We start from the raw sequence: 24,586 nt of genomic DNA on the forward strand, positions 1-24,586 counted from the left end.
AATGCACAATGAGAACATACTGAAGGTGCCTGATCACACCCATTTTGTGACATGAGTGTAATCACGCAAAATGTATGGTACTTAATGCAACACTAGGCCTAAAACTCATTTCTAGATAAATATCCTTAGGAGGGGCTGGGAGACAAGGGAAAGTGTTCCTTCTACTAATCACTCTCTACACTGCACTGGTAGGTAAGAGTACATAATATTATCCATCTCTATGTTAAATATTTCTCCAAACTGTTTGTACCTTTTTTTTCCCCCTTAGTAACACATAATAAAAGGCTTTTCATACCTGTACTCTGCAATAATATGTGGTTGCAGGTGTGAGACCTTTTACTTCATAGCTCAGGCAAGGGCCAGTGTAAATGATATGCATTGATCCTTCCACTTGTCCCCACTCCAGTCTGTATTCACTGATTTCTGCACCATTGCATGTAGGACTCTGTGGGTTTAAATGATGAATTTTCATTCAGCTATTACATATAGGTACATGCTTGTCATGCAAATGAGATCTCTTGTTACACTGAACAAAGACATTACGATAGAAGCACTGAGGTTCAAAACTTGAGGTCTCTTGAGAGAACGATCTTATTTCTCAGTATCTGATACTCAGCCTCTTTACTAGCATTAAACAGTGCAGGTATAACACATCCATAGATTTGAAGCTAGTGTTGTCACAGCATACTGCATCAAGACTTCTTAAAACCATGCTGTAAATTTAAGACTCGTTCAAACCTTCAACAGCAGCCAAGGGCATGACTGTTAAGTTTGGCTTGTTAGAAGTCTTCCATCTAAATACGTGGCTATAGTAACAATTCTATTCAGACTAGAATTTTTAATTACTCAAGATCTCTTACCACTTGGATGAATTAAATGCATTAGCAATATAATGCTAGTTACCATACCACAAGGAAGATTTAAATGTCACGGTTTATTCAGTTTAAGATGGAGATTCACAGCTAACAAAATTTATAAGAATAACGTATGCCACTGCAAAGAGATGTTTGAAATATTTCTTCCATTTCCACGCATGTGCGTCACTAAAAGGCCAAATATTAATTTGTGTATTATTGAGGATTATGAAAACCTACCTCCCATGAAACCACAACACAAGTTGCACTCTTACAAGTTATCAGAGGTTTGCAACACTGATCAGGAGGGCCTGGAGCAGTAGAGATCTCTGCTTTGTCAGAGTGAGGACCAAACTGTAAGAAAATAGAATCACATGAATATAGCAACAATAGTACAGCAAAAATGAACGTGCAAGTGTATGAGCTGAAGAAAATAAAGTGTTTTTAACTTGAAAGGCAATTAAATAGAAGATTTCAGTGCTAGCTAGTTTCACACACCATCTAAAATTCCTTTCAGACAGTTTACTCTACAAATTGGCTCTGGGCATACACAATATCTATAATCTTCCCACTAATGCATACTCCTATGGTTTCATAACCCCTCCTTTCCCAGGACCCTTCTCTACAGATCCTGTAGTCAGGATCTGGCTTCCAGAAGCAAATGGGTACTGTTTCAGAAAGACCAATGTTTACTCCAACCTTGTTCAAACCTGGCATTTTTTGAGCACACTCTCTCTGCACAATACTATTCCCCACACCACCAACCTGCAAAATCTACATTAATCATAAAACACAAGGCATTTTATTAATGCACAAACACTGAGTAGTTATCTCCAGCAAGAAAGATAGGGTTTACATTGCAGTCAAAGAAATGCCTGAAAGTAGTAGAGAATTATTAGAGCTAACTCTGCAATTAGTTAGCTTAGGTAACAACAATAATCCACTATACAACAAAAATGCAACACAGCAACAAACATTCCTTGGTCAGCGAATTCAGTCGTTCTTTCAGTCCTATTATACTGAATCTTCTTTACATCACCTTTTTTACTGTAAGAATTTTCGCTCCTTCAACAAAACTACCATGGAACACAGCAGTAAAATATCAGGCTCCTAACACAACAGCACCATTACTGTCCTTTGCATAACATAATCTGATCAGCAGAGTAGTTACCCCAACTTTATTTGCTGCTCGTATCCAGAAGCAGTATGTTCGTCCAGGAAGTAGGTTGTTTACTACATATTCCGATGCTGGACCCTGATATACTTGTCTGCGTTCATCTTGTTCAGAGTTTGCCATCTCTATAACATATTCCATTATTTCTGAACCTCCATCTATGGAAGGAGGATCTATGAAATAGAAAGTGATTTTTTTTTTTTTGCTATTAACTACAGAAACCACTATCTAATTGGCCACCTCAAGCTACAAATCAGATGAATTCTAAAAGTAGGAGTGCAGGTGTTTATCACCTATTTGAACAGGAACATTTCATGAACTTCTAACTTTTTTCAGGTAATGATAGATTAATTTAACATGGTCTTCCTCATAGTCTTCCAGATATTTTTGATATATATTCTTAAAAAAAAAAAAAGTAAGTTCATTACATTTTGCTTGTCTCCTTTCCTGAGCTAAAACCAAAGAATAAATGAAGATTCGTTTTTAAATTGCCAATAATAATGTGTAATGAGGTGGCCAGCAAGCCTTCCAACAGGAAGGCATTTGCGTATGTTTAACTCTCCATACCACTGCACATGTATGCACCACCAGATCATAGCTGGTTAGTGAGATTTATGCTTTCTAAAAAGCTAATGACCCGGGCTGCATTTTTTAAAGACTTGAACAGACTTTTCATTTTCATTCTGACATTTAAAATCAGTACAATATGCTGCTTAGAAACTCTGGAGCTTACCCCACTGTAAAGTGATTTCCTTGGGCTTAGCTTTGCCTGCCAGGCATGGAGCATGACACGGTCCAGGAGGAACAGCTGATGTTGTAACAGTCAGAACATCAGAAACCTAGCAATAATATACGAATTGAAATGCAAAACAACATTTCAGTAAAATACAGATTAAAACGAACATCTTTCAAGACCAAATTTATCTATTTTTTTCTCACCTGGCTTTCACCACCTTTACTGATACAGTAAACTCTCATTCTGTATGAGGTACCAGGCTTTAGATGATCACATACATGTTCTCTCTGGGAACCACTGTATATGATTTCCCATTTATTTCCTAAGGAAAGAACGACACTATTTCATATTGGGAAAATTTTGGAAAAATAAAAATCAACATTAATAATTCTGAGAGAATTTTCAATTATGAAAATAATCAAGCCACAGAATAAAAGCTAAAAAAAGTAAAGAAATATCATGTACAACAAACACATAGCCATGCAAAACAGTACAATAATTACTACAGCAATGAATAATGCAGATATTTAGATATTAGCCATAAGCAAAACTAGTATTTAATGATTAATTACCAATTAAATCTGAAATTTCCAAGAAGTACTTAGAAATGTCTGATCCTCCATTATCTTTTGGTGGTTCTGAAAGAAAGCAATATCTTAAAAAAAATTGCAGAAGATAATGCACTATTTTGTAATCAACATTTCCAGAGGACATTCACGTAGAAAATTAAATTCAAACAGAAACTGCAATATAAAATTTAATCTACCTTGAAATTTTATGACCATACTTATATATTAACAAGGTGTTTTCCAGATCAATAATTATTTTCTATTACTAACTGTGATGACGTCAGGAGGAAGAGTATGAAAAAAAAAAAAACACACCACTGCTAACGTCTGGTACACACCTTTATATTTTAGGAGCACATGCAGATTATTTAAGCGTCACAGTAAATACAAGGCTATTAAAACAGCCAATAGCACTGAATGCTTTTTAAATTAATAAAGAATACTACTTTTGTTTTTTATATATGTACACATATATACACATACATATATACAGACAGAATACAACATATTTATGTCTATATTATACACACACACTATAACAAGACTAGCCCTAAAAAAAAGTTGCAACTTTTTGTAAAGCTAAATATTTCTCCTAGAATATTAACCTCTGTAGAGACAAGTAATTAGCCTAAGAATTTTACCTGTTTTCATAAATCTGTTTTACTGAGTGTACATACACAAAACTCAAAGACAATGCTAACAAAAGTTAACCTACCCCACGTAACTTTCACACTGTGCGAATGGATCTTTCCCTTCACAGTGGGTTTACTTGGAGGTCCTGGTTTGTCAGGATTGGTGCTGTGTTCTACCACCTCACTAGGATTACTTTTTCCTTCACTGTTGTAGGCAAAGAGCTGTTTTAGGAATGAACAGAATACATAACAAATGTTTGACTGAATGACAAGCAGTATCTTACTATTTACAAAATTATTCTATGCAAAGAAACAGGAAAAAAATAGCTAGTACAGAAAAGACCCTCTACTTTATAATACAACTCACCAAAAAGCATTACAACTCCAAAATTACTGTGGATAAATTAGTCTCCACAAAAAAAGTCTTCACTTCATGAAAGCGCTGAAGTTCCAGAAATATATAGTTGTAATTAAATTAGAAACAAAATATAGTACAAACCCTAAACTTATAGGAAGTACTCCTCCTAAGATTTCTTAAAGTGCATGAGAGTTCATCTCCATTGTACTGTGGTTGGAAACCATAACCCTGTAAAGCAGAGAAAATAAGAACAAATGCAATCTTTAATTTTCATTTGTAAAACAAAAAAGTATGAAAGATCACGGGGTTTTTAAGCTCATTTATAGAACAACTTCATCTTCATTTTGTTTTATGAATACATGCAGTGCTTGTAAACTATTGGGATTCTAGTGCTGTATTTTGCCTTATTTCATTTGGAAGTAAAACATAAGGTTATATTCTTATTTAAGCACTACTGCATATCAGGCTTTGACATACATAAAACAAAACCAACACTTACGGAACCTTCTTCTTCCATATCTAAACTGTAAGTCAGAGAGTCATCTGAAGAAACCCCATTAGGTGGGCTCCATTTTAATGACAGCCAGGTCACTCCTGCTTCAACGAGCAGAGGGGGCAATGGAGGTGGTGGGACAATTCCTGCTGTATAATACGCCACTGTTTCACTAAATCCACTGGAAAAGTGTATTTTGAGAAAATGTTAACAGCAACAGATACAGTTGATGAGAAAATAAATCACATGATATATCGTGTTCATTACCTCATTCCAATATCATTTTTAGCAGCTAATCTGAGTGAATACTTTGTAGAAGGAGATAGTTTTGTAAGTTTATACTGTTTCAGATGCCCATAGTAGCATTCTTTGAAGGGTCCATTCTTCCCCTTTAAAGAAAGGAGAACAAATTGAGTAATGTACAGAGGGACTATTTGCTCCCTGTTAAGATCAACTCCTTTATCTTTAATTTTTCCCTAAATTTCATGTCACCAATTTAACGATAACGAGGAAAAAAAAAAGTCTAAAACAATATAAAAAGCTAAAGTGACCACAGTTATCCCGAGCATTCCTGATACTAAAATCACATTTTGAATGAGAAGTGAAGTATCTGGTGTTTCTGTGCTGGACATTTGACCAAAAAATGTAACAAATAACTGCAATTGAGGCTCTGTCACCAGGTGTTTGTACATCATCACCTGCCATATGAATGAGCTACCAAGGTGAAGAAATGGATCATTCCTGACCTAGGATTGCTAGTTAGAGGACTGTGAATATAGAAATCTCCTAAAAACCTCATAGAATAGCTTCTTATGAAATTAGAGGACTTTCTAAATTAGCGGTAAGTACAACCTCCCTCCTCCAAAACAAAATAATAAAAAAATCCTTCCAAAGTTTATCATCACTTCAGAATATATTTTAGTGAGAACTTCAAAATTTGAGTGATATTTGTGACAGCTACTGTAGATACTAGTCAAATGCTCATCCATTTAAACAGCATATAGGAACAAATGACATTTTGAATGACAAGAATAAAATTAGAGTTTTCTATCCTCTCCGAGGTTCTGAAGGGATCCTCTACCTGAATCACTGCCATACTAGCAATCTGATTCAAGCTTTTGATCTGGCTAGTCCCTTTAAAACTATCTGGACAGCTGCAATAAAAATAAGGATGATGTACCTAAACAAAAAGTATTTCTAAAAACTAATTAGCCTGCAGATGTCATTATGATTTTTTTTTCCACTAGAAAAGGGCTTACCTCATCCCATTCTAAAAGAAAATTTGTTATTTTGGAACCATTGTCATTTGAGGACTGAAAATGAAGAAACAAACAAAAAATACAGTTAAAATCAGATCACTGAATTTCATATATTTTTACATATATTAACAAAACATTTAATAATTGAATGTAACATATTCCAACTGCCTTTTAAAATCATATATGTAAAGTCAGTGTACAGCTGAAATGCATCTGCACTATGTATACAGAACAGCCCTCTTCCACAAACAGACTTATGATAATTTGAGACTACTGTGAGCACAGATGTGTTCAGTAAAGAGAGCTAGAGAGGGTAAAAACTAGCAACTAATTTAATTCCTCGTTCCTGATGGTTTTCTAGGCTGCTATATTGATTCCATTAATTCTTATAGCTTAGAATATAAACTTATGTATAGTTTCATTTTATGAAATTTTATTCCTACAATTTTTGTTTTCTTACATTTGGTATTTACTAGTTATGTATTTGAGCAGTGTAAGCATTCAAATAACCAGTATTACTACTTGCTGTAACATATGAATTGGGAACCTGCCATACTTGTTGGGCACAGATTATACAAGTAATTTACTAATTAATGCAATATTCATCCACAAATCATTTTCTCAATATATGCATAGTTACAAAAAAAAATATGAAAAGAATACACAGTTACCACCAAGCATTCACAGACTATACTGTATATATTCGAAAGGTTGATTCAAAAAAAATCAATCTTCAAGCTAGCCAAAGGAATTCATGAAGAGTTACTTAGAATAATTGAGAACTCCGAATCATTATATTTACCATGCAGGAACCCTAAGCAAAAATATGAATACTGTATCCTTTCATATGCTATCATTTTAGAAAAAAAAACTTTTCTACTGGATAGTTTATAGTTAGGGAGATCTGCTGTCAGCTCTTATACTAAATTCATACGAAAGAAACTGAGTAAGGAGCAGTAAGAGAAAGAAGAAGCAATCAAGATTTCCATGACCAATCTTCACTGAGCAACTTAAAAGCCAAAATCTAAAAGTAGTACTAAATTGTTGACAAAGTAAATATATCATACATGAATATATCAGATTGCTTACTTTCCACTGCAAACTCAGGCTGTTCTTGGTTCTGTTAATTAGCTTGGGTGCCGCTGGACAGTCTGGCTCACAACTTTCTGTAGTGAAACTCACCAATTCTGAAACAGATTCTTTTATGGAACTGCTGGTTGCTGAAACTCTGAACAAAGAACAATTAGAGTATGCTGTTAATTCATTAGCAACTGAAAATTTAAGGAAAGAGCTGTCAGTTTTAGAAATGTGTTTAATTATAGGTAGTGGTTAGAGAAAAAAGTCCAGACTGCTCCAGTTATTGGAAGTGCCCAATCATTCTTTCAAATCATTGGTTCCAAAAGCTGACAATATCAAGCTTTTTCTTTCAGGAGCAGATAGTAAACAATGAGTTTATGATTTCACACCAGCTTCCAGTATGTTTACAACAAAAAAAACCCCACTATTATCCGGTTCAGGGAGATATGGACATGCCGATAGAATAGTTGGATAGAGTTCACATGGGTAAATCTATTAATCTTGAATACTGTCCATCTGGCATCTTTCATTAACTTTACAATTACTTCTTTCCTTTTCAAAATGTAGTAACAACTGAAGAGTCCTTTCTATTGTTCATACTCCTCTGACAGAAGAAATGTGGCAAGCTTTGTTGACAAAAACACAAGTCTTCACACAGGTTTGCAGGCCTCTGGCCTTTGAGAAACATTAGCAAGATTATTCGCACAAGTGCTCTTTCCTAGTCATCACTGCGAGAAAGAAGACTGCATTTTATTTTACGACAGTAATGATATTTGAGTGACAAAATAAAGGAGGTGTGATGAAAACTGGAAGAAATGTTACTAAATGAATGAGAAGGAGTGTCTGACTTGATTAAAATTAACCTTTTGCTGAAAGACCTTCTGATTCAAATACAGATGACACTAACTTGTACAAGTGTACAGAAATTAAAACAAACTAAATAAGCTGCTCAGGCAATGAAGTCACAGCATGTATCAACATGTAATTGTTCAAATGTGACAGTCTCCAAAACAGTCATGCCCATTTGCATTTGGTTTTGATGAGCAATGACTTCACTAATTTTTCTGAAAAGTGAGAAATACTGTCCATCTTCTCAATTGAGTTGCAGGTAAGAGAATGTTGGCCAATGTGGAAGGTAACACCATGAACCAAACACACACTGTACTGCACTGCGCAAGTGGAGCTGTGCCAGGTATTTGGCACACTAAGACCTGTTTTTCAGTTTAAGAATAGGGTTTTGCTTCAATAAATCTTAAAACTTGCCTCTTCCTTTGCCCAAGTATTGAGGCCCTCTCTTCTACTGCTGGATCACAATGTTCCCTCGGTTTCTTTAACCAGCTTCTTGCTCTTTTCCAGACCAGCTAAGGACTACCAGAAGGTATATATTTACTGCCGTGACCTCAAGAACATTGCATGGCCATTCTTGAACCTCACGTCTTGTTCTTTTGTGACACAGCATCTACGTTCCCCTCCATCTGAACCAACTTCCACTTCCTTCCTTGCATTGCTACAGAGGCATGCAGTTTAGAGAAGCATCCTTACAATCAAGCTCAAAAGGCAAACTCCTAGATCCATGTTAAAGTCTAAATTATTTGCTGCTGTCTTTGGCCCACAAGAATCCCTTTCACTGAGTTCAAACTTGTCTTTCTAAAACTACCAGCAGAGGATATTGCGAAGCTTGCATTTTGAAGAAACAAGAAAAGATGGCAGGGAAGAAAAAAATGAGATGGCATTTTTATGCAACTAGAATTAAGTAGGAATTTAGATGGCAACAGCAATGCACAGAGCTATGATATTTTACACAGAATATATTCCCCAAACTATCTGTGATTACATCTTTTTCAGGAAGCGGCAATAATTTAATTATTAACATGAACATCAACACTAAGTTTTCCACTTCCAGAAACATACCTGGCATGGTAATCAGTTGCTGGTCTGAGATCAGGAAGAGTAATTGTTAACTCTTCCCCACTGTGAAAAGGGGTGAAAAAAAAAAGAACAAAAAGTTACAGCTCTTCCTTATACTTGAAAGATTTTAAAAAGCAAAGCTGTGTAGCGTACATTTAATTTTCAATGTTTTCTATTGTCCATGTAACTCTTACTGGTATTACTTAAAATTTATTTCATGTGAAGTAGGTAGTCTGCAAGTCAAAAAATAGCTCCTGATACAGAGATTGCTGGTTGGTTAATGTTTTTAAACATCAGTATTGTGCTTAAATGAAGAAACTAAACTTACACATAGACAGATTTAAATTTTCCATTTTTACCACTGTTGGATATTGCTACTTCAAATGTAAATGCTGCTGGACTATGACTATGGCTCTCTCCATTCTGTGAACTAACTGGGAGATTCCAGGACAGAACGGCTGATCTTGCTTGTATATCAGAAACCTATTAAAAGCATAAATAATGCAAGTAAGTTTGCTTTCTGTAATAAAAGGTATATTAGTCAATAACATGGTGTTGCTAGTTTGCCCATGAAGTTCCTCACTGGAGGAATTCTTTATCTTCACAGTGGAAATATCGAGTCATTATCTGAATAAAAACTATTATTCTGTTCTTATTTTTGAAATATCATATTAACGGATTTGCCTTCAAGCATTAGCTAAACAAACTTACTAAAGACGCACAACATTGTCTCTGTGTATGAAGAGAAATTTCTATTTCACCTGTACTGTTTGTAGAACTCAATTAGATCAAATTTTCACATTTGCAGTCTTCAGCATGGGCACAAGATCTACATTTAGGCACAATCAGATGGCCTGACTTTCTAACTCTATTATAACTTCCTCCCTCAATCTTAAAACTTAACCACTGATTTTGAAGACACTAAGAGGCTCAGATTTTAAGTGCTATGACTAAAATTTCTGACCTAAGCTTTTTCCCCATTTTATTCCCATACTGCAAACTTTCCATGACAAAGCCAACACAGCCTTCTGTTGGCATTAAGTACAGATGGCAGAGGCAGCAATGGAAAGACACTACCATAACAAAGAATGACTGGAAAGCTGGAGCAGAAGAACGCAACCCACGCTTACTGTACAGAAGATGCAAAGAGGAGTTTCATTAAGCATGTTTAAGATCAAAAAAAAAAAAGGCAATTTTAGACTTTAGATATTTAAATAATACAAGACTCCAGCTTCCTAAATATTCTGCTAATATTCAAATATTTACTCTAATTGCTAAACATAACATGAAAATAATGAACTACTTTTGTAAATTCTGTATTAACATTCTTAAATCCTCTAGGCTGAATGAAGGATGGTTCAAAGACTCAGAGTGGACAGATTTCCATCAGCTTACCAGACCCTTTATTTGGAAGGTACTGAAGTGCTTACATATACTAGACAGCCTCAACAGTGGAAATACCTTTGCCTTAAAAGACTGCAAAACTGAGTCAGGTGGACCATTCCAGAGAGCTGAGAAAAAGTGAGCTTGTACACTACAGCTGCCCCTTCCCAGCTATAATCTCTAACAATTAAAATTCATTTTCGCTATTAAGACATGAACCATTAAAAAAAAAGAAACAACATGAAAAATGCATGTTATTTGACAGAGAGCATATACATAGACAATAAGAGTATTTTAAGAATAATACTTACTACTGGCTTGCCAATGCTCAAGTGGATATCATATTTCTTGGATTCTGTGTCAGAATCTGAAAATTCAAATACAAAACAGATTACAGAAAATCCCTTGAAAGTAAATCATTCTGTTACAAAAATGCCACCGCAAGATGGAGTTCACTTCATTAGGAGTTTAACAATAGTACTTATTGTGCAAAGTTCATTTCCCCTATTTATTTTGACTGCATGATGGGTAGAAACATGAACTATCCAAAACTAACAGTGTTACAAAAACCCTTTTAATACATCCTGCACAAAGGGTATATTTTTCCTAATCTCAGAAGTGGATTTTCTTTGATAATAGAAAAATATTCCTCAGAAAATTAAAGGTGCTAAAAACTGACAGTAAGATTTTGTATCTATCAGATGTGCTTATGAGGTGCTTTTCCCTAAATTTCCATCGCAAACCATTTTCCTTGATAAAATGTGGAAAAAGGCTTGATCAAAACTACACTAAAAATATCAATTATCTATATGCTCAGCAATTCTGGATATTAAAGAAAAACTGAAACAGTTTTTAAAAAAATAAGTTAGACAAAACAGTTGAAACAAGTTAGACAAAAACTTCCACCTCTATTTACTTCCCAAAATAGAAAGTCAGATTTCTGCTTTGGTGTTCTAACTGAAGTGTTAAATACAGCAATGAAACAGATGAGCCTTACAAAACCACCTACTCTGAGACACACACAACTAAAAGATGCCTCACTCTTTTAAGGAATCATAAGAAACTCTTTGCATTTCAGAAACACTGTATCAAAAGCAACATGAAAGATAGATATTGTAAAAACGGTATTTTAGTACACGAAAGTAAAAAGGCACAAGCTATTAAAAAACTCAAAGATTAATTTGAGCAAAATAATGCACTGAGCAGAAATTATAACTGATCAAATAGCATCCTGGAAAGAGATTGTTTAATGCTCAAACCTTCTTGTTATTTGAAATTTTAAGTAACTCCTATATATCAGAGGAGTTAATGCAAAGAATGAAATCAGAAGTCTTTTAGGTAAATATTCACAGCTCACCACCCTCAGCTGGACTATTGGTTAGAATTCAAGGTTAGAAAAGGCATAGCAGTAAGCAAGAGATTTAAAGAGGGGTGAAAAAGAGGCACAGAAGGACAAGAACATTGAAAAAATACAGATCTATTGATTTTAGATTAAAAAAAAGGCCAAGATAAAGGCAAAGATACATAGATTAAATATAATCCAGCATTATCTCTTATAATAACAACAATCAAGAAGTTTGACAGTAAGCATGTTTGAATAATAATAGAACTTGTGTTCCTGAAAAATTCCCTATCTTAAATCTGTGAAAAGTGTGCAGAGTACAGCACAGAAAAAACATTCTTCCCTCCCATGTTGTTTCTAATTTAGTAGAAAGTGATATCTGAAAAGAAAGTGATAAACTATCAATAAAGCATAGTCTGTTTGTAATTTACAGGAATCTGAAAGATCAAAAATGAAAGAGTATTTTCTAGGTTTGTATTAAGTTTCCCTTGGATGGGGCAAATGAAAAACTACTTTTTTTTTTAATTGAACATTGAGTAATAGAAGGAGAGGGAATGGAACTTCTGATGATGCGATTATGAACTGCTCTTAGTACCTCATAATTCAATAGCTAATTGACACTTTAGAGAACTAATTTTTAAACAAGAAATCCTACCACTTTACATTTTATTTACATTTTATGAGCTTATACTTAACCATGCTCTTAAATCTTTCCAAAGACCTTGCTTGATAAAATTCAAGACTACCAAGCTTGACATCACTATCATCTCAAAGGAAAAAAATATATATATATCCAAACACAATGGAAAGTATTTCAGGCTTCTGCTAATCCTGAATAGCCTAAGAAACTTATAAACGCAAACTTTTTCAACAACTATTTTCCAGTGAAATTACATGATCTTCTGTTGCAAAAGATTCTAGTAGGCTTTTTTTCTTTCTTTCTTTCTTTTTTTTTTTTTTTTTTTTAATACCCCTTTCAGTGCAACCTACCTCCTATCTCTGCATCTGGACTGCCCTTTGTTTTTCCTATTTGTTTCTGCTTTAGTAGACCTCCTGCCACTTGCTGTCCCTTCCCATTTCCATTCTGAATAGCTGAATTGGAAGAATTATTAATTTTATGTGGTGAAGAAGGAGGACTGTTAAGTTTACTGTTAGTGTGACCACTCGCTTGTCTATCTTTTAGTCTTTTCTTCAGATGTTCTTGCATTTTAAGACTCCTTTCATCTCGCTGAATAAAGTTTGTCCTTCCATGAGAACGAGGTTCTACAAAGCAAAGAAGAATTTATTTCATTATTCAGTACTCTTCATTCCACAACTGAAAAATGTTCCAAAGTTAGAAGAATGACTACAATAAAACCAGAACTTGGGGGAAAAAAAAAGTAATTTCACTGCATTTTGTCAGTCAGATGCACAGAGCTGCAGTGACTCACAGCTGCCCTGTGCTGAAGCTCTGTGAAGTCCTCACAAGTTTCATTGCTGATACTCAGATGTCTCCAGGCACACAGAACAGACAAGAAATATGCACATACTGCTGACTGCTGGAGCATCACTACACTGAAGTGACCTCACCTGACAAAGAGTTTCTGAACTGAGCTCAGATAAGTGTATGAACATAGCGATCAAGTAGCAGGAAAAGAAAGGCAGTTCAAGATTTGTTTATTCCTTGTTTTAGAAATGTGATCAATGCTAACTACTACATTAAAATATATAAAAATTTCTGTAAGAAGAATTTTCAGTAATTTAACTCCTTTCTCCTTCTATTTAAATCATATCCAAATTAATGAATCTATTTTTATAAATTATTTTTGATCACTTCATGAGCTTTGATCTTCTGTTTTTTCTGATTTAATATTTCAGATCTTTCCTTTTTTGTTAACTGCCCAGAATTGTATCTTGCAGCTGCCTTCCTTCCCCACTACAGCCATACAGTCACATTTTCAAAAGAGTGTGAGTTTAGAATCCACACTATGTTTTTAAAATGTAACTTAGGTGTGAGTATTTTACCCTAGATGTTGGCCAAAATAGTTTAGTTACTAATTTAAGCTTGATGGGGAGACAATGAATGCTTTTCCATAGCCTAAGTTCTTCTTATGTTAAATGCTTCTGCTTATATAACAAAGCTTATAGCCTGCTTGAAGTAAGCAATGATCCCAGTCCTCCAGTGAAGTAATGTTTCATTCAGATTTTAAATATGGAGTGGACTTGCATTTTGTTCTCCAACATGGATGACTGGGTTCTTTTTGTATGTATGTTATTCCTTTTTACTTTCTTTCCAGTTGTATTTGGATTCTGTCCAGCAAAAAAAATACTTCAAAATAAATGCATTTTCAAAAAATGTTACCTCAAGGCTGTGACAAAGCACTGCAGTTTCAAAGCATGCAATTTTACAGAAAGGTAAGGGTAGTTATTATGGCATTTACAGTACCAAAAATAAGGATCCATTCAAAATATACACAATACTAGAACATTTCCAAGCTACCATGTTTGCATTACATCCTTAAAAACAGAATAGCAACAGATTTAAGGTTTATACAATGATATTTTGCATATATGCAAATATGAGGGCCTTCAGCCCAGACTCCATGATGCTTGTAGACAATGCTGCATTTTAAGCACATACCATAAACCATATGGTGAGTAGGTTTGGGTAGGCTAATAACTAGCCCAACATCACAGAAAATGAGTGAAAGAGTGAACAATAGAATTTTGGTCTCTTGCTCTCAATCTGGATGCACTGAGCAAAAGGCCGCCTCGTTAATTAAAACAACACAGGCAGTCTCACCTTGCTCTTGAAAAACATGTGGTGGTGGATGCTGGTGAATGAACTGTGGTGGCAGCTCTCCTGTCCCAGGAACGGGGGGGTATACTGGGTGAGGTGGGTGGGGAAGCAGAGCATGGTGATGATGCACGTAATGCGGCACATGGGGGGGAGGAGGAGGAGGAGGAGGATGCATGGAAGGGTGGAATTCAGCCGAGTGTGGCAATACCAGCACTTTACGAACTCCATTTTCTTCTACCACCTGTCATGCAACACAAGAAATGTAGTCAGTACAAAATAATCTTGCAAATATTGTATATGTAATAAAGATTATTTATGCTCCAATTTATACCTATAATCTGATAATCAGGGATACACACATGAAAGTGAATCCAAACCAGCAGAAACCTGGCATATGTTACTGGAAGACATTAGAGCTATAGGCAGCCAATTTTAAAAAGCTAAGCCTCACACATTGAACAGTTAAGCAATCTAGAATTTATGTATTATATGCATATTCACATATATACTCTTTTAAACAAGTAAAGTGAATTGATCATGGTGTAATTCCTAGTCTGCTTGTAATTACAGTTAGAAAACCTGTTTTAGAACACACCCAGGTTGACAGTGCTATTGCATGTACAAGTTACTACATGTCATCTGATTTGTGGTACATGTCAGCATGCACACACATTCTTAGCCTATGGCAAGTACAAAGTGTAACAGGTTAGTTCTGCTGCCATGCATCTAAGCCAAATCAAATGTCAAAATACTTCGCGTCTACCACAGGCCAAAGAGAATTCAGACAAAGAACTTGCGTGTGTCTGAACTCCAGGATAAAAAGATGCTAATGTTCTCCCATGCAGAGAAGACAGTGCATGCATATGTATGCACATGTACACTGCTTGCCCTAAACTGACAATACATACGCTTCTTCCAGATTCTAATTCCATCAGCTTGATGCCTCAATATATTACCTTTTTTACAGTAGACCTAACATACATTAAGGTGTTACACAATAACGCACATCTAAATCTTAAAGTGAGGGAGGATTTAGGACAGAACACAGGTTTCAACAGCAGAGTGGGATTCACAAAGACATATTAAGCAATGAGGACACTGAAGTAAAACAACGCCCAGGTTAGCCTCATCATTAGTACATTTGGAAAAGGCAAGCAGAGGCTGAGGTCTCCCAGGGTGTTTTCATCAGGGAGGGTACATAACTGTTTGCAGGTACAAAACATCTGTACCAGTTCTTTGCCACCTGGAAACACATAAGCTCAAGCTGTGGTCACAGCCTGTTTTGCCTATTCAAGGGATTAAGTATTCAACACCTAGAGCTCTGACTGGTCCAAAGGCCTCCAAACTGACCATCAGAGAAACTACCTTGGTCACGTTCAGGTTTTTTTACTGCAACACTGAAGTCCAGTGACAAAGATACAGATACAGTCTGTATCTTCTGAGAAGTCTGACTCAGAAGCAAAACAAGACTGTATTAAATTCCATTTGAGGCAGACAACAAATCAACTGTTTTCTATTCTCCCTCATACAAAAAAAATTACATCAGGTAGGAGCAAACTAACAGGAAAACAAACAGAGCAATGACAGAAAAACAAAACAAAACACATGTTCAATATTAAAGACACTTCAAAAATAATCAAGTCCCAGTAAGACAGGCCTTTTTCTTAGGTTGGTTTCATATTAGCCGTCAGCTTTATACTTCCTTCCTTCTGTATCTGCCACCTCCTCTGAACTGCATTTAAACTTTGAATCACAAATGCAACAAGGCAAGGCTTTCCAGTGTTTTAGTACCAAAATATAGACGGATAATGTAGTCAGCACAAAATATCACCTATGGATGCAAGTAGGGAGGGCCTGTTCTCAATGCATACTGGTAAACAAAATTGAGATGCAAAAATTAATTTTCTTACACAATATGTAAGGAAAAAAAAAAAAAAAAGAACTGTTTTTAAATGATTTAAAGTTCTTTACAAGCTTTTCATATTTTCAGTAACAGGGCTATATATTTTCGGGCATTTAAAGAAAGCACTTACACAAAAGCAGACCATACATTTTATCCTGCTAGTTCCTTCAAGATCCTCTCTTAAGCATGTTTACCTTGGCTACAAGAAATCACTGTAGCATTTCCTAGTTGGCCAAGAAAGAATTACGGATGTTGAAATATTAGTTGTGCCAAAAGCACAACTTTTTTGAAAAGCTCCTCAGCAAAAGATAAAGCAAATCAACCAGAAAATATTTGTCTGAAGGGAAATAGAATGTGCCCACTCACAAAATGCCATGACAAAGTTCAGCTGTGATACGATCTCAAAGTCAGCTGTATTATTAGTAATTTTAAGAGACTTCAAATAGAAGAAAAAAAATACAAAAGTCATGTAAGACTAAGTTTCTGTTACACTGAATACAATTTGTTCTAGAAGCAAGTTGGGGGACTTTTTGGTCCATCAGCTGAACTAAATATATGATTAGAACTGTATTACATTCCATGGTATTATGACATACTATTTAATGCATAAGTTAATTATGTTATATAATAGCCATTATTTAATATATAAATATAGCATAAATATGTAAGCAAAAACTCATGGCAAATTTTGATGGCTATATTAACTCAGTTTTGTTTATATATTAAACAAGCAAGAATATAGGGCATAATTTTTGCTAAAAGGGTTGCATTAATGTAATAAAACTTTGATACGATTTTACAGTCTGAAGCTGCTACGTCCCCATTATCCACAACTCAAATACTTTGTTCCACTCAAGCTCTGTTTTAAAGTTGGTTTCAAGCTTGTCTAGCCTTCATGTGACAGCAAACACAGAACAGAAATTTTTTTCAGTTTGCACACTTCAGCATTTGCCAGTGCTTTGCTATCATTTGCACCAAAGACTCAATTTCATATTGAAGCATAAATTATCTGAGGGATCTTTCTTCAGGGTCTGTATGAAAGTATCTAGTTATAACAGCAGAAGCAAAAACTGCAGAGACAGCTGTATGCAAACAAACAACGGCCTGGGGAACTCAAGAACATACAGTTACAGAGCTTTCAAGCCTACTCTTTTTTTTTTTTTTTTTTTTCCCCCCCCCCTGGTGATGTTAAAAAGAAGAAAAAGCCCACACCACTATCATATCCCATTTAAAAATTTTTTTAATTATTATTACTGTCTTTTTAAAATGTGTTAATTCAGAAGTAAATCACACTGGTAATTTCAAATACCTCTGATAACGCTTCAAATATCACATGCAGGTCTGAGCTGCCATGACTTAAGAAGAATGCAGTAGAGTGGAAAATAAGTGAGAATGGAAAAGTAAAGCTAGGAAAGGAGCCCAGAGTCTTGCTCTTTTCGTAGGCATAAATCACCAGTACTGACATTTCTGCTATAATATTTGAATCTTTTGCTGAATGTTATGGAGATCAGAGTTACTAAGAAAAAGGCACTGAAAACCTTTGATAAGTAGTGTTACACAAGAATTAAAAAATGTGAATTATGAGAAGACAATAAGAGAAATATCTTATGCTGTTCAGGGCAAGAGGTAGAGGGGAGGAGCAGATGCATGAGAGAGAATGGTACTGCCATAAGGCCCATATAACCTCAAAATAGGAAACATGAGTCTCATATACATAGTGTGCACACTATCCACTAGCTATGTTTGCGTCAGACTGCTTCTAGCAGAGCTAAGCACAACCCACACTCCCCAGTACTCTGATGCTTCACAGCCTACCATCAGCTATGATTGTTCATTTAACCTAAGCAACTACTTTCACTTTGGAAATAGGACTGCTACAGGAAAATCAAGTGCTGACAGAGCTTAACAGAGAGCCAACTCAAGAGCCGTCTGTTGTCTTACTAAAAGCAAACCGTTTATGGCTTAGTAGTATCAAAAAAAAAAAATACATATATATATACACATACATAATATATACATATATATATATGTATATATATATCCCGATTGAATTTTACTAAGTGACAAGGTGACAAAACCTACAAAATATGTTAAGTTCAATGGAAAAAATTAACTTTAACAGCTGTTGCAGATAAAATAATCAATATCNAAAAAAAAAAAAAAAAAAAAAAAAAAAAAAAGCCACAACCACAAGCACACTTAAAGGCAAGAACAAATTAACATTTACCTGAGATACATAACCGGGAGGCACAAATATGGGAGGCATAGAACCATTTGGTGACATCATAGGAACGTGTGCTGGACCTGAAAGTCAGAAGGTGCCATTTATCCACCACACAAGGCTTTCATCAATTTTAGAAGCAACTTCTTTCAAATCTGGTAGTTCACTTCGGTTTATGAAAATGGGTATATAGATGAAAAACCAGCATCTACATCCCAAATACATACTTACATATCTACTTTTAGACAAGTAGATTTAAAGTATCTTTCACACCAAGCTGAAATAAGTATTTCTCTCAGAGATCTGATGAAAGCAGAAGGGACACATACTATATAATATCACTTGAAATGGCAAAAAATATTCCAAAAATGGAAGTACTGATAAATTCAACTTGACTTGCAGGAGATATTTTAAACCGCATCTTAACTTTACAGTTCAGTCACTCGGTAGCCACACAGAGAGGGTATTAATGCTTCCCTCAATACAAACAGACTGCTAATGACACCTTATTACATCAAGGTAGGGTCACCCAGCATCTATTAAAGTTGCTTACAGTAGTGAGGATTAAATTACACAAATTCATGCATTACAACTCAGAGATGACGGTTATACACAAATTACTATTTATGAAAACAGCTGAAATACCAGCCTTTTATAAATTAGCAGCAAAGTCTGCAGAAAGGCAAGGAAGCTGGGCAATTTCCCGTGCTGTCTTATTTGTGCTTTAAGTATAAACTAAAAGATCTAATTTATTGCACTGCAGAAAATCTAAAAACACACTTGACATTATAGAAACAACTGCATATAGTAATTCTCTGATATCTGCAGAATAAGTTAAATACTTAGATTCAATGCTTCAGTCTTTCTTTTACCTTGAATACACTGAACGTGGCCATCTTCAGTTGTAATTGTAAAGGTTTCACCTGGGTTTACCTGTACAAGAATAACCTGTAAAAATCAAAACAGAAAAAAAGTGATTTTTTTTAATTTTAGAGATTACTCAAGAAAAGCTTACCTTTATACTTACACAAAAGATTCAAACAATACAGATCATGACATTCATAGAGAGTATAAAAGCGCAAGCTTAGAAACACAAGTAGAACAAACTCCCCTCAAGCTTTGATATAAATTTTTCAATTCTGCATTTTTTATATTTTTTTCTGATTACTACCAACAGTTTTTTCCTTGATATATTGAAAATAAAACAGCTAGCTATTTTGAGTATTTTTCATTCTGACGTTTCTTCTTTTATTGAAGCACTGAATTATCTAAGATTCATCTTGCTTTCCAAGCTTTCTCTATGAAATTATTTCAGTTTTGAGGGTAAATTGATGAAGTCAGGATTCTGACCAAATAAACAAACAAAAGTGTATACACACACACACATCCACTTATATGCATGCATATATGCATGTATAAATAATAATCACGTGTATATACATACAAACACATACACCATAAAAAGATGTTTTGCCTAAAACTCATCCATGTTTTTTCACTGAAAGCACGTTGGACAACATATTCTCTGATGATATCAAGTAACTTAATAAAACTATGTAGTCCTTTGGAGGCTGAAAGAGGCAGTAAAGCAGGTTTCTAGCATCTTTACTCTACAGTTCCTGGCAGGTCAGATGCATTTTATCACGTTTGTGTGACCCTGTAGTTACAGCCATTCAACAAACTGAAGTTCATCAGATCAGCTGAACATGATCATATTCACTTTCACAGAAATCAATGCAAATGCCTGCCAAGATTTTTTTCTCAGGTAGTCTAAATCATCATTTTGCTTGTGCTGGACAATAGAAATCAGAAACTATCACCTCATTCTACCCATTTATAACTTGTGGTTCAGTTTTATTGCAACTCTACTACAAGAACTTTACAGTCAGATTCTATTAGATAGATACAGGTCTAATTGTTTAGTAAAATGGGGATTTGGGCCACGTAAGAACTGCAAAGTTACACAGTTAAAACTCTACCATAGCAACAGTTAGCATATAAAGGAGAAAGACCACTATAAAGACTGAAATAATCTATATTTGTAAAACTAGTTATGAATAAACTTAAACAAAATAAACTTTTGCCACTATGGAAAGAAGTATCTTTTGCATGTAAAGTACTGAATTACTGTGAAAACTACTGACCTGCTTAGTTAAAGTGTAAATCATTAAACTATACATTGCACATAAATACCCTTGCTTGCACTGAGTAGTATGCCTGAAAAGTATGCCTGAAAAGTGTTCTTTGTTTGCACAGAACTGGAGGCTTGCAAAGGTCTGTTACATTTAAACTGTTTCATGTGAAACAAGACTCAAAGGAGCAGATTTTTAAATGCTCTCTAGTTAACACCAATTTTGTGGCTCTGTACACTGCTATAGTATTATTATTATTTTTTTTTAATTTATAACAGAGGATGTAAAAGCATAAAACAAAGACAGACCCTATTCTAATGACTTCACAGTATAGGAAACAATTTTAATTTAAGTTACAGGAATTGGTTCTGGACATAAATAAAACATTGAATATCTCAGGAAAAAGTCTTCTAGTCAGTCAGTGATATTTATTATGTTTCCATGAGGAGGATGGAAGACAAATAGCACTTTTAAGATGGCATGCTTAAAACACTGAAACCTTAGTAGTTCTGTCCTTTTGGCATATAAGCAAAATTTATAATTTTACCTCTACCAAATTTTAAGCAGCAAAGAGAGAAAAGCAATGTTACTTGTTGTAAGAAACACAAAACAGAAAATCATGGGCTGGAAAGAACATGGAAAGATGATGCCTGCTGAGAAAGAGCAGATGCTGGGGACAGACACTCCACAGGGATACAGGACTCCATAGGCAGGTATTAAACCTCACGACAGGCCTGAATCTCCAAGGGCTAGAAAAATTCACAGGCAGGAAAATAATTCTTTCTGAAATTCAGTCTTTGAACTACTACATGCTAGATCTTAGAGAAAGGATCCAACTAGAAAAAGGATCACAAACAGCTCAGGAAACTATTAACCGAAACCAGCTAAAAGTATGTGGTGTAATCACACTACTGTGGAGCAGTCCAGAGACTGGAATTTCAGGAATGCACAGGGCAATGTCTTAGAGGAATGACTCACTGTAATTAATGAAGCAGACAGTCCCATCTACCTTCCATCAAGGAAAATTCCCAGGAAGTCTGACTGTTTCTAATGAACCAACCTAAGCCAAGTTAGAAGACAAACCAGTGCTAGGATTCACAATAATGTCAACACCTTCAGGTGTCTTGAACAGCATTTCAGAATCATGGGATCAGCACAGTTTGGAAACTATTTCAAAGCACTGCTCATTGTTTTGGTTTTATCCATTATTTGCACTATTTCCACTACTTGAGTTCTTCCAGAACAAGAAAGTTCCAACCTACTTAAACTTTATGTGAAATCGAACTAATCAACTGCATGCTGCATCTGACTGTTTGAAGTGACCTGCACAAACAGTGCAAGTTTTATTTCTGAAAACGAAAACACTATAAAAACTTTATAATTAGCCTATCCTTTTTACCATTGGCAGGAAAATATTTTTTTTAAAAAAACACTTCATTAGTAAAGCTTCTAAATTAATACTTTATTTAAAAGGAAACTTCCAAATTAGAGACTATGTGGCTAATAAAAGTTTCTCCTCTCTAAAGTGCAGCAAACAAAAGTGGTACATATACTTGTTATATTTGTTAGGTAACCAGCAAGTGGCAGCATGACATGATTGTTTAAATATGGAGGTGCTAGAATGAGAAATGGTGGTATATTAACATAACCACCACCACCAAGGGAAGACAGATGCACTAATTTTCACTAGACAGATATATTAATTATTTTTAAAACAACTCAATTATAAGTTTTGGAGACCATCAGTCTTCCAGTCTATTCTTCAAATGTGATTTTCCTTCCATGCATCTCCAACTTGTCCTTTTTACCCTACTCTGAATGCAAACAGTCTCCATCAGGTTCTGAAAATTTCAGTAACTGTCACCTTCTTTGTGTCATTTAACACACACTACTATTAAAAATACCAATCTACACAAATACATAGCTATGGAGTTGGCCTCCAACTAGACCTACTTGATCTACTTTCCTCATGTACCATGAAACACTAGCTACCATAGAACCTCCTAACTATCCTTTACAATTATTCCACGTGACAGTTCTTATGTTCTGGGAACTTATATGCAACTTTCCCTTTTAGATTAATACTAATAAAGTTATTTCTTAAAGTCCAAACCTCATCAGATTAAAACAACGGGCAGTTTTATTATTTGCTTCAATGAAATGATTATCTAACCATGGGCACGTAAAGCCATCAAATTTATGGGCTTTTTTTTGTTATTCCTGCCAACAAATAGCTATTTCACTCTTTTTAAACAAACTTTTCTTTCCCACCTTACCAGTAATGTTTGCAATAGTTGGGGCAGGGGAAAGATGCTTCTCAATTAAGATCCAATGTTACAATATCAAGAGGTTTTGTAATATTCCTGAATACACATTACAAGTCTATCTCGCAGCTGTGAAGATACCTCAGCATTTGTGGTACAACGCAGTCATCTTTTACTGCCAAAGAGTAAATTCACTTCTAGTTTACTGCCACCTGTGTACTATCTTCTACTTCATTCAAAATGCTTTACCTTCACTTTTGCCTGTATTTCTAACCATAGGAGGTACTTCTAAATGGTTATGTCCAATAAAATTCTAACGTGACAACTAAATATACATAAGTTTCATCAGTGCGTTGTAATTATTAATGAAGATATCTAATATCAGGAAACCAAGTCTTTCGTGTCTTCTGCATCTTCCTCCTATATACTTCTCAGTTCAAACTACTGCAGTCACTTTCTGCACTTTGCTGATTATTTTATGAGCTTTAAACAGAGATTTCGAACTTTATTGCTTTATTAAATTGATATATTACAATTTTTATTTTATTCTTGAATTCTGTAGTTTAATTTTAAAGCACTTAAATATGTATCACACACCTTCCTTTCAGTCTGCATGTCTCTTAGCATTTCCACTACATTAATATTTAACGATCTTCTTCCCTTTAACACTGAGGTACTAATGAGAACCACAGCTGCTCTCTTTCAACTATCAAAAGGTTACATGGCAGTTTTTCTACTGTACACTTGAACATCAACCTCCCTACCACCACTGCAGCCATAGTATGGCATGACTTTCACGTCAACATGAAAGTTGAACAGATTTACTTGCCTGTTGTATGCTGTCCCCATTAACCATATGAGGTAGAAGTGGCACTTCATTCAACAGAGGCGTAGCTTCTAATGGAGGTGGCTGGTCGGCCATCATGTCTGGAAATCATTTATTGACAATTGCTCACGTTAACTGTCTGTTAAAACAAAAAGAGAGGGCCAATATTAGACTTAAGTCTCCTCCTAAAAATATATACTTCCCCCCCCCAAAGTTGGTACTGATATTTAGGAAGATAAATACTAGTTCCTTCAGAACATTATTTTTTCTTCCCCACAAAAGAAAGTCAAACACGTTCATTGTGACATTAGTGGAATCATTTAATGACAATTCAGGAATATTTGAAAACTGATGGCAAAGTATCATCAGATTTCAACACTTCATAACTCTCCCCAAAGATTTTCAAATAAAATGACTTCACTTAGAGACAAAAGTTGTTGTAAAACATCCACTTATAGCTTCATCACTCACTTTAAAACACGTGCAAAGATAGTTTTAAAAGCACTGGAGGGAATCCCCGATCCTCTGAGTTCTTTATAATGGAATATACCCAAAGAGTCCAAGATATTATCCTACTTTTCATTTGAAGTACCATATTTAAGCAATACACATTCTTTTCCAAAAATATGACCTTGAAACACATATCATGCACACTCAGTTCAGTACTCCATGACTG

At 35.0% G+C, this 24,586-nt stretch overlaps 1 protein-coding gene across 1 annotated transcript in view; it reads right to left on the reverse strand.

Annotated features, from left to right (window-relative positions):
- LOC146600225 (fibronectin type-III domain-containing protein 3A-like) overlaps nucleotides 1–24,586 on the reverse strand; it is a 48,568-nt gene that overhangs the window by 9,156 nt on the left and 14,826 nt on the right. The window contains exons 2-21 of the mRNA XM_085325971.1: nucleotides 23,914–24,049; nucleotides 19,561–19,636; nucleotides 18,695–18,771; nucleotides 14,568–14,805; nucleotides 12,776–13,048; nucleotides 10,755–10,810; nucleotides 9,389–9,543; nucleotides 9,064–9,123; nucleotides 7,165–7,303; nucleotides 6,076–6,129; nucleotides 5,084–5,205; nucleotides 4,823–4,997; nucleotides 4,465–4,551; nucleotides 4,049–4,187; nucleotides 3,337–3,402; nucleotides 2,968–3,086; nucleotides 2,762–2,867; nucleotides 2,026–2,201; nucleotides 1,095–1,208; nucleotides 296–445 (exon numbers count right to left, since the gene is read on the reverse strand). Coding sequence (XP_085182097.1) covers nucleotides 296–445; nucleotides 1,095–1,208; nucleotides 2,026–2,201; nucleotides 2,762–2,867; nucleotides 2,968–3,086; nucleotides 3,337–3,402; nucleotides 4,049–4,187; nucleotides 4,465–4,551; nucleotides 4,823–4,997; nucleotides 5,084–5,205; nucleotides 6,076–6,129; nucleotides 7,165–7,303; nucleotides 9,064–9,123; nucleotides 9,389–9,543; nucleotides 10,755–10,810; nucleotides 12,776–13,048; nucleotides 14,568–14,805; nucleotides 18,695–18,771; nucleotides 19,561–19,636; nucleotides 23,914–24,009 — 2,478 coding nt within the window. The 5' untranslated portion in view covers nucleotides 24,010–24,049. The remainder of the gene's footprint in view (nucleotides 1–295; nucleotides 446–1,094; nucleotides 1,209–2,025; nucleotides 2,202–2,761; nucleotides 2,868–2,967; nucleotides 3,087–3,336; nucleotides 3,403–4,048; nucleotides 4,188–4,464; nucleotides 4,552–4,822; nucleotides 4,998–5,083; nucleotides 5,206–6,075; nucleotides 6,130–7,164; nucleotides 7,304–9,063; nucleotides 9,124–9,388; nucleotides 9,544–10,754; nucleotides 10,811–12,775; nucleotides 13,049–14,567; nucleotides 14,806–18,694; nucleotides 18,772–19,560; nucleotides 19,637–23,913; nucleotides 24,050–24,586) is intronic.

Source organism: Rhea americana, unplaced genomic scaffold (genome assembly GCF_003343005.1).
Source record: "Rhea americana isolate MKP2758 unplaced genomic scaffold, rheAme1 scaffold_125, whole genome shotgun sequence".
Classification (NCBI taxonomy): Eukaryota; Metazoa; Chordata; class Aves; order Rheiformes; family Rheidae; genus Rhea; species Rhea americana.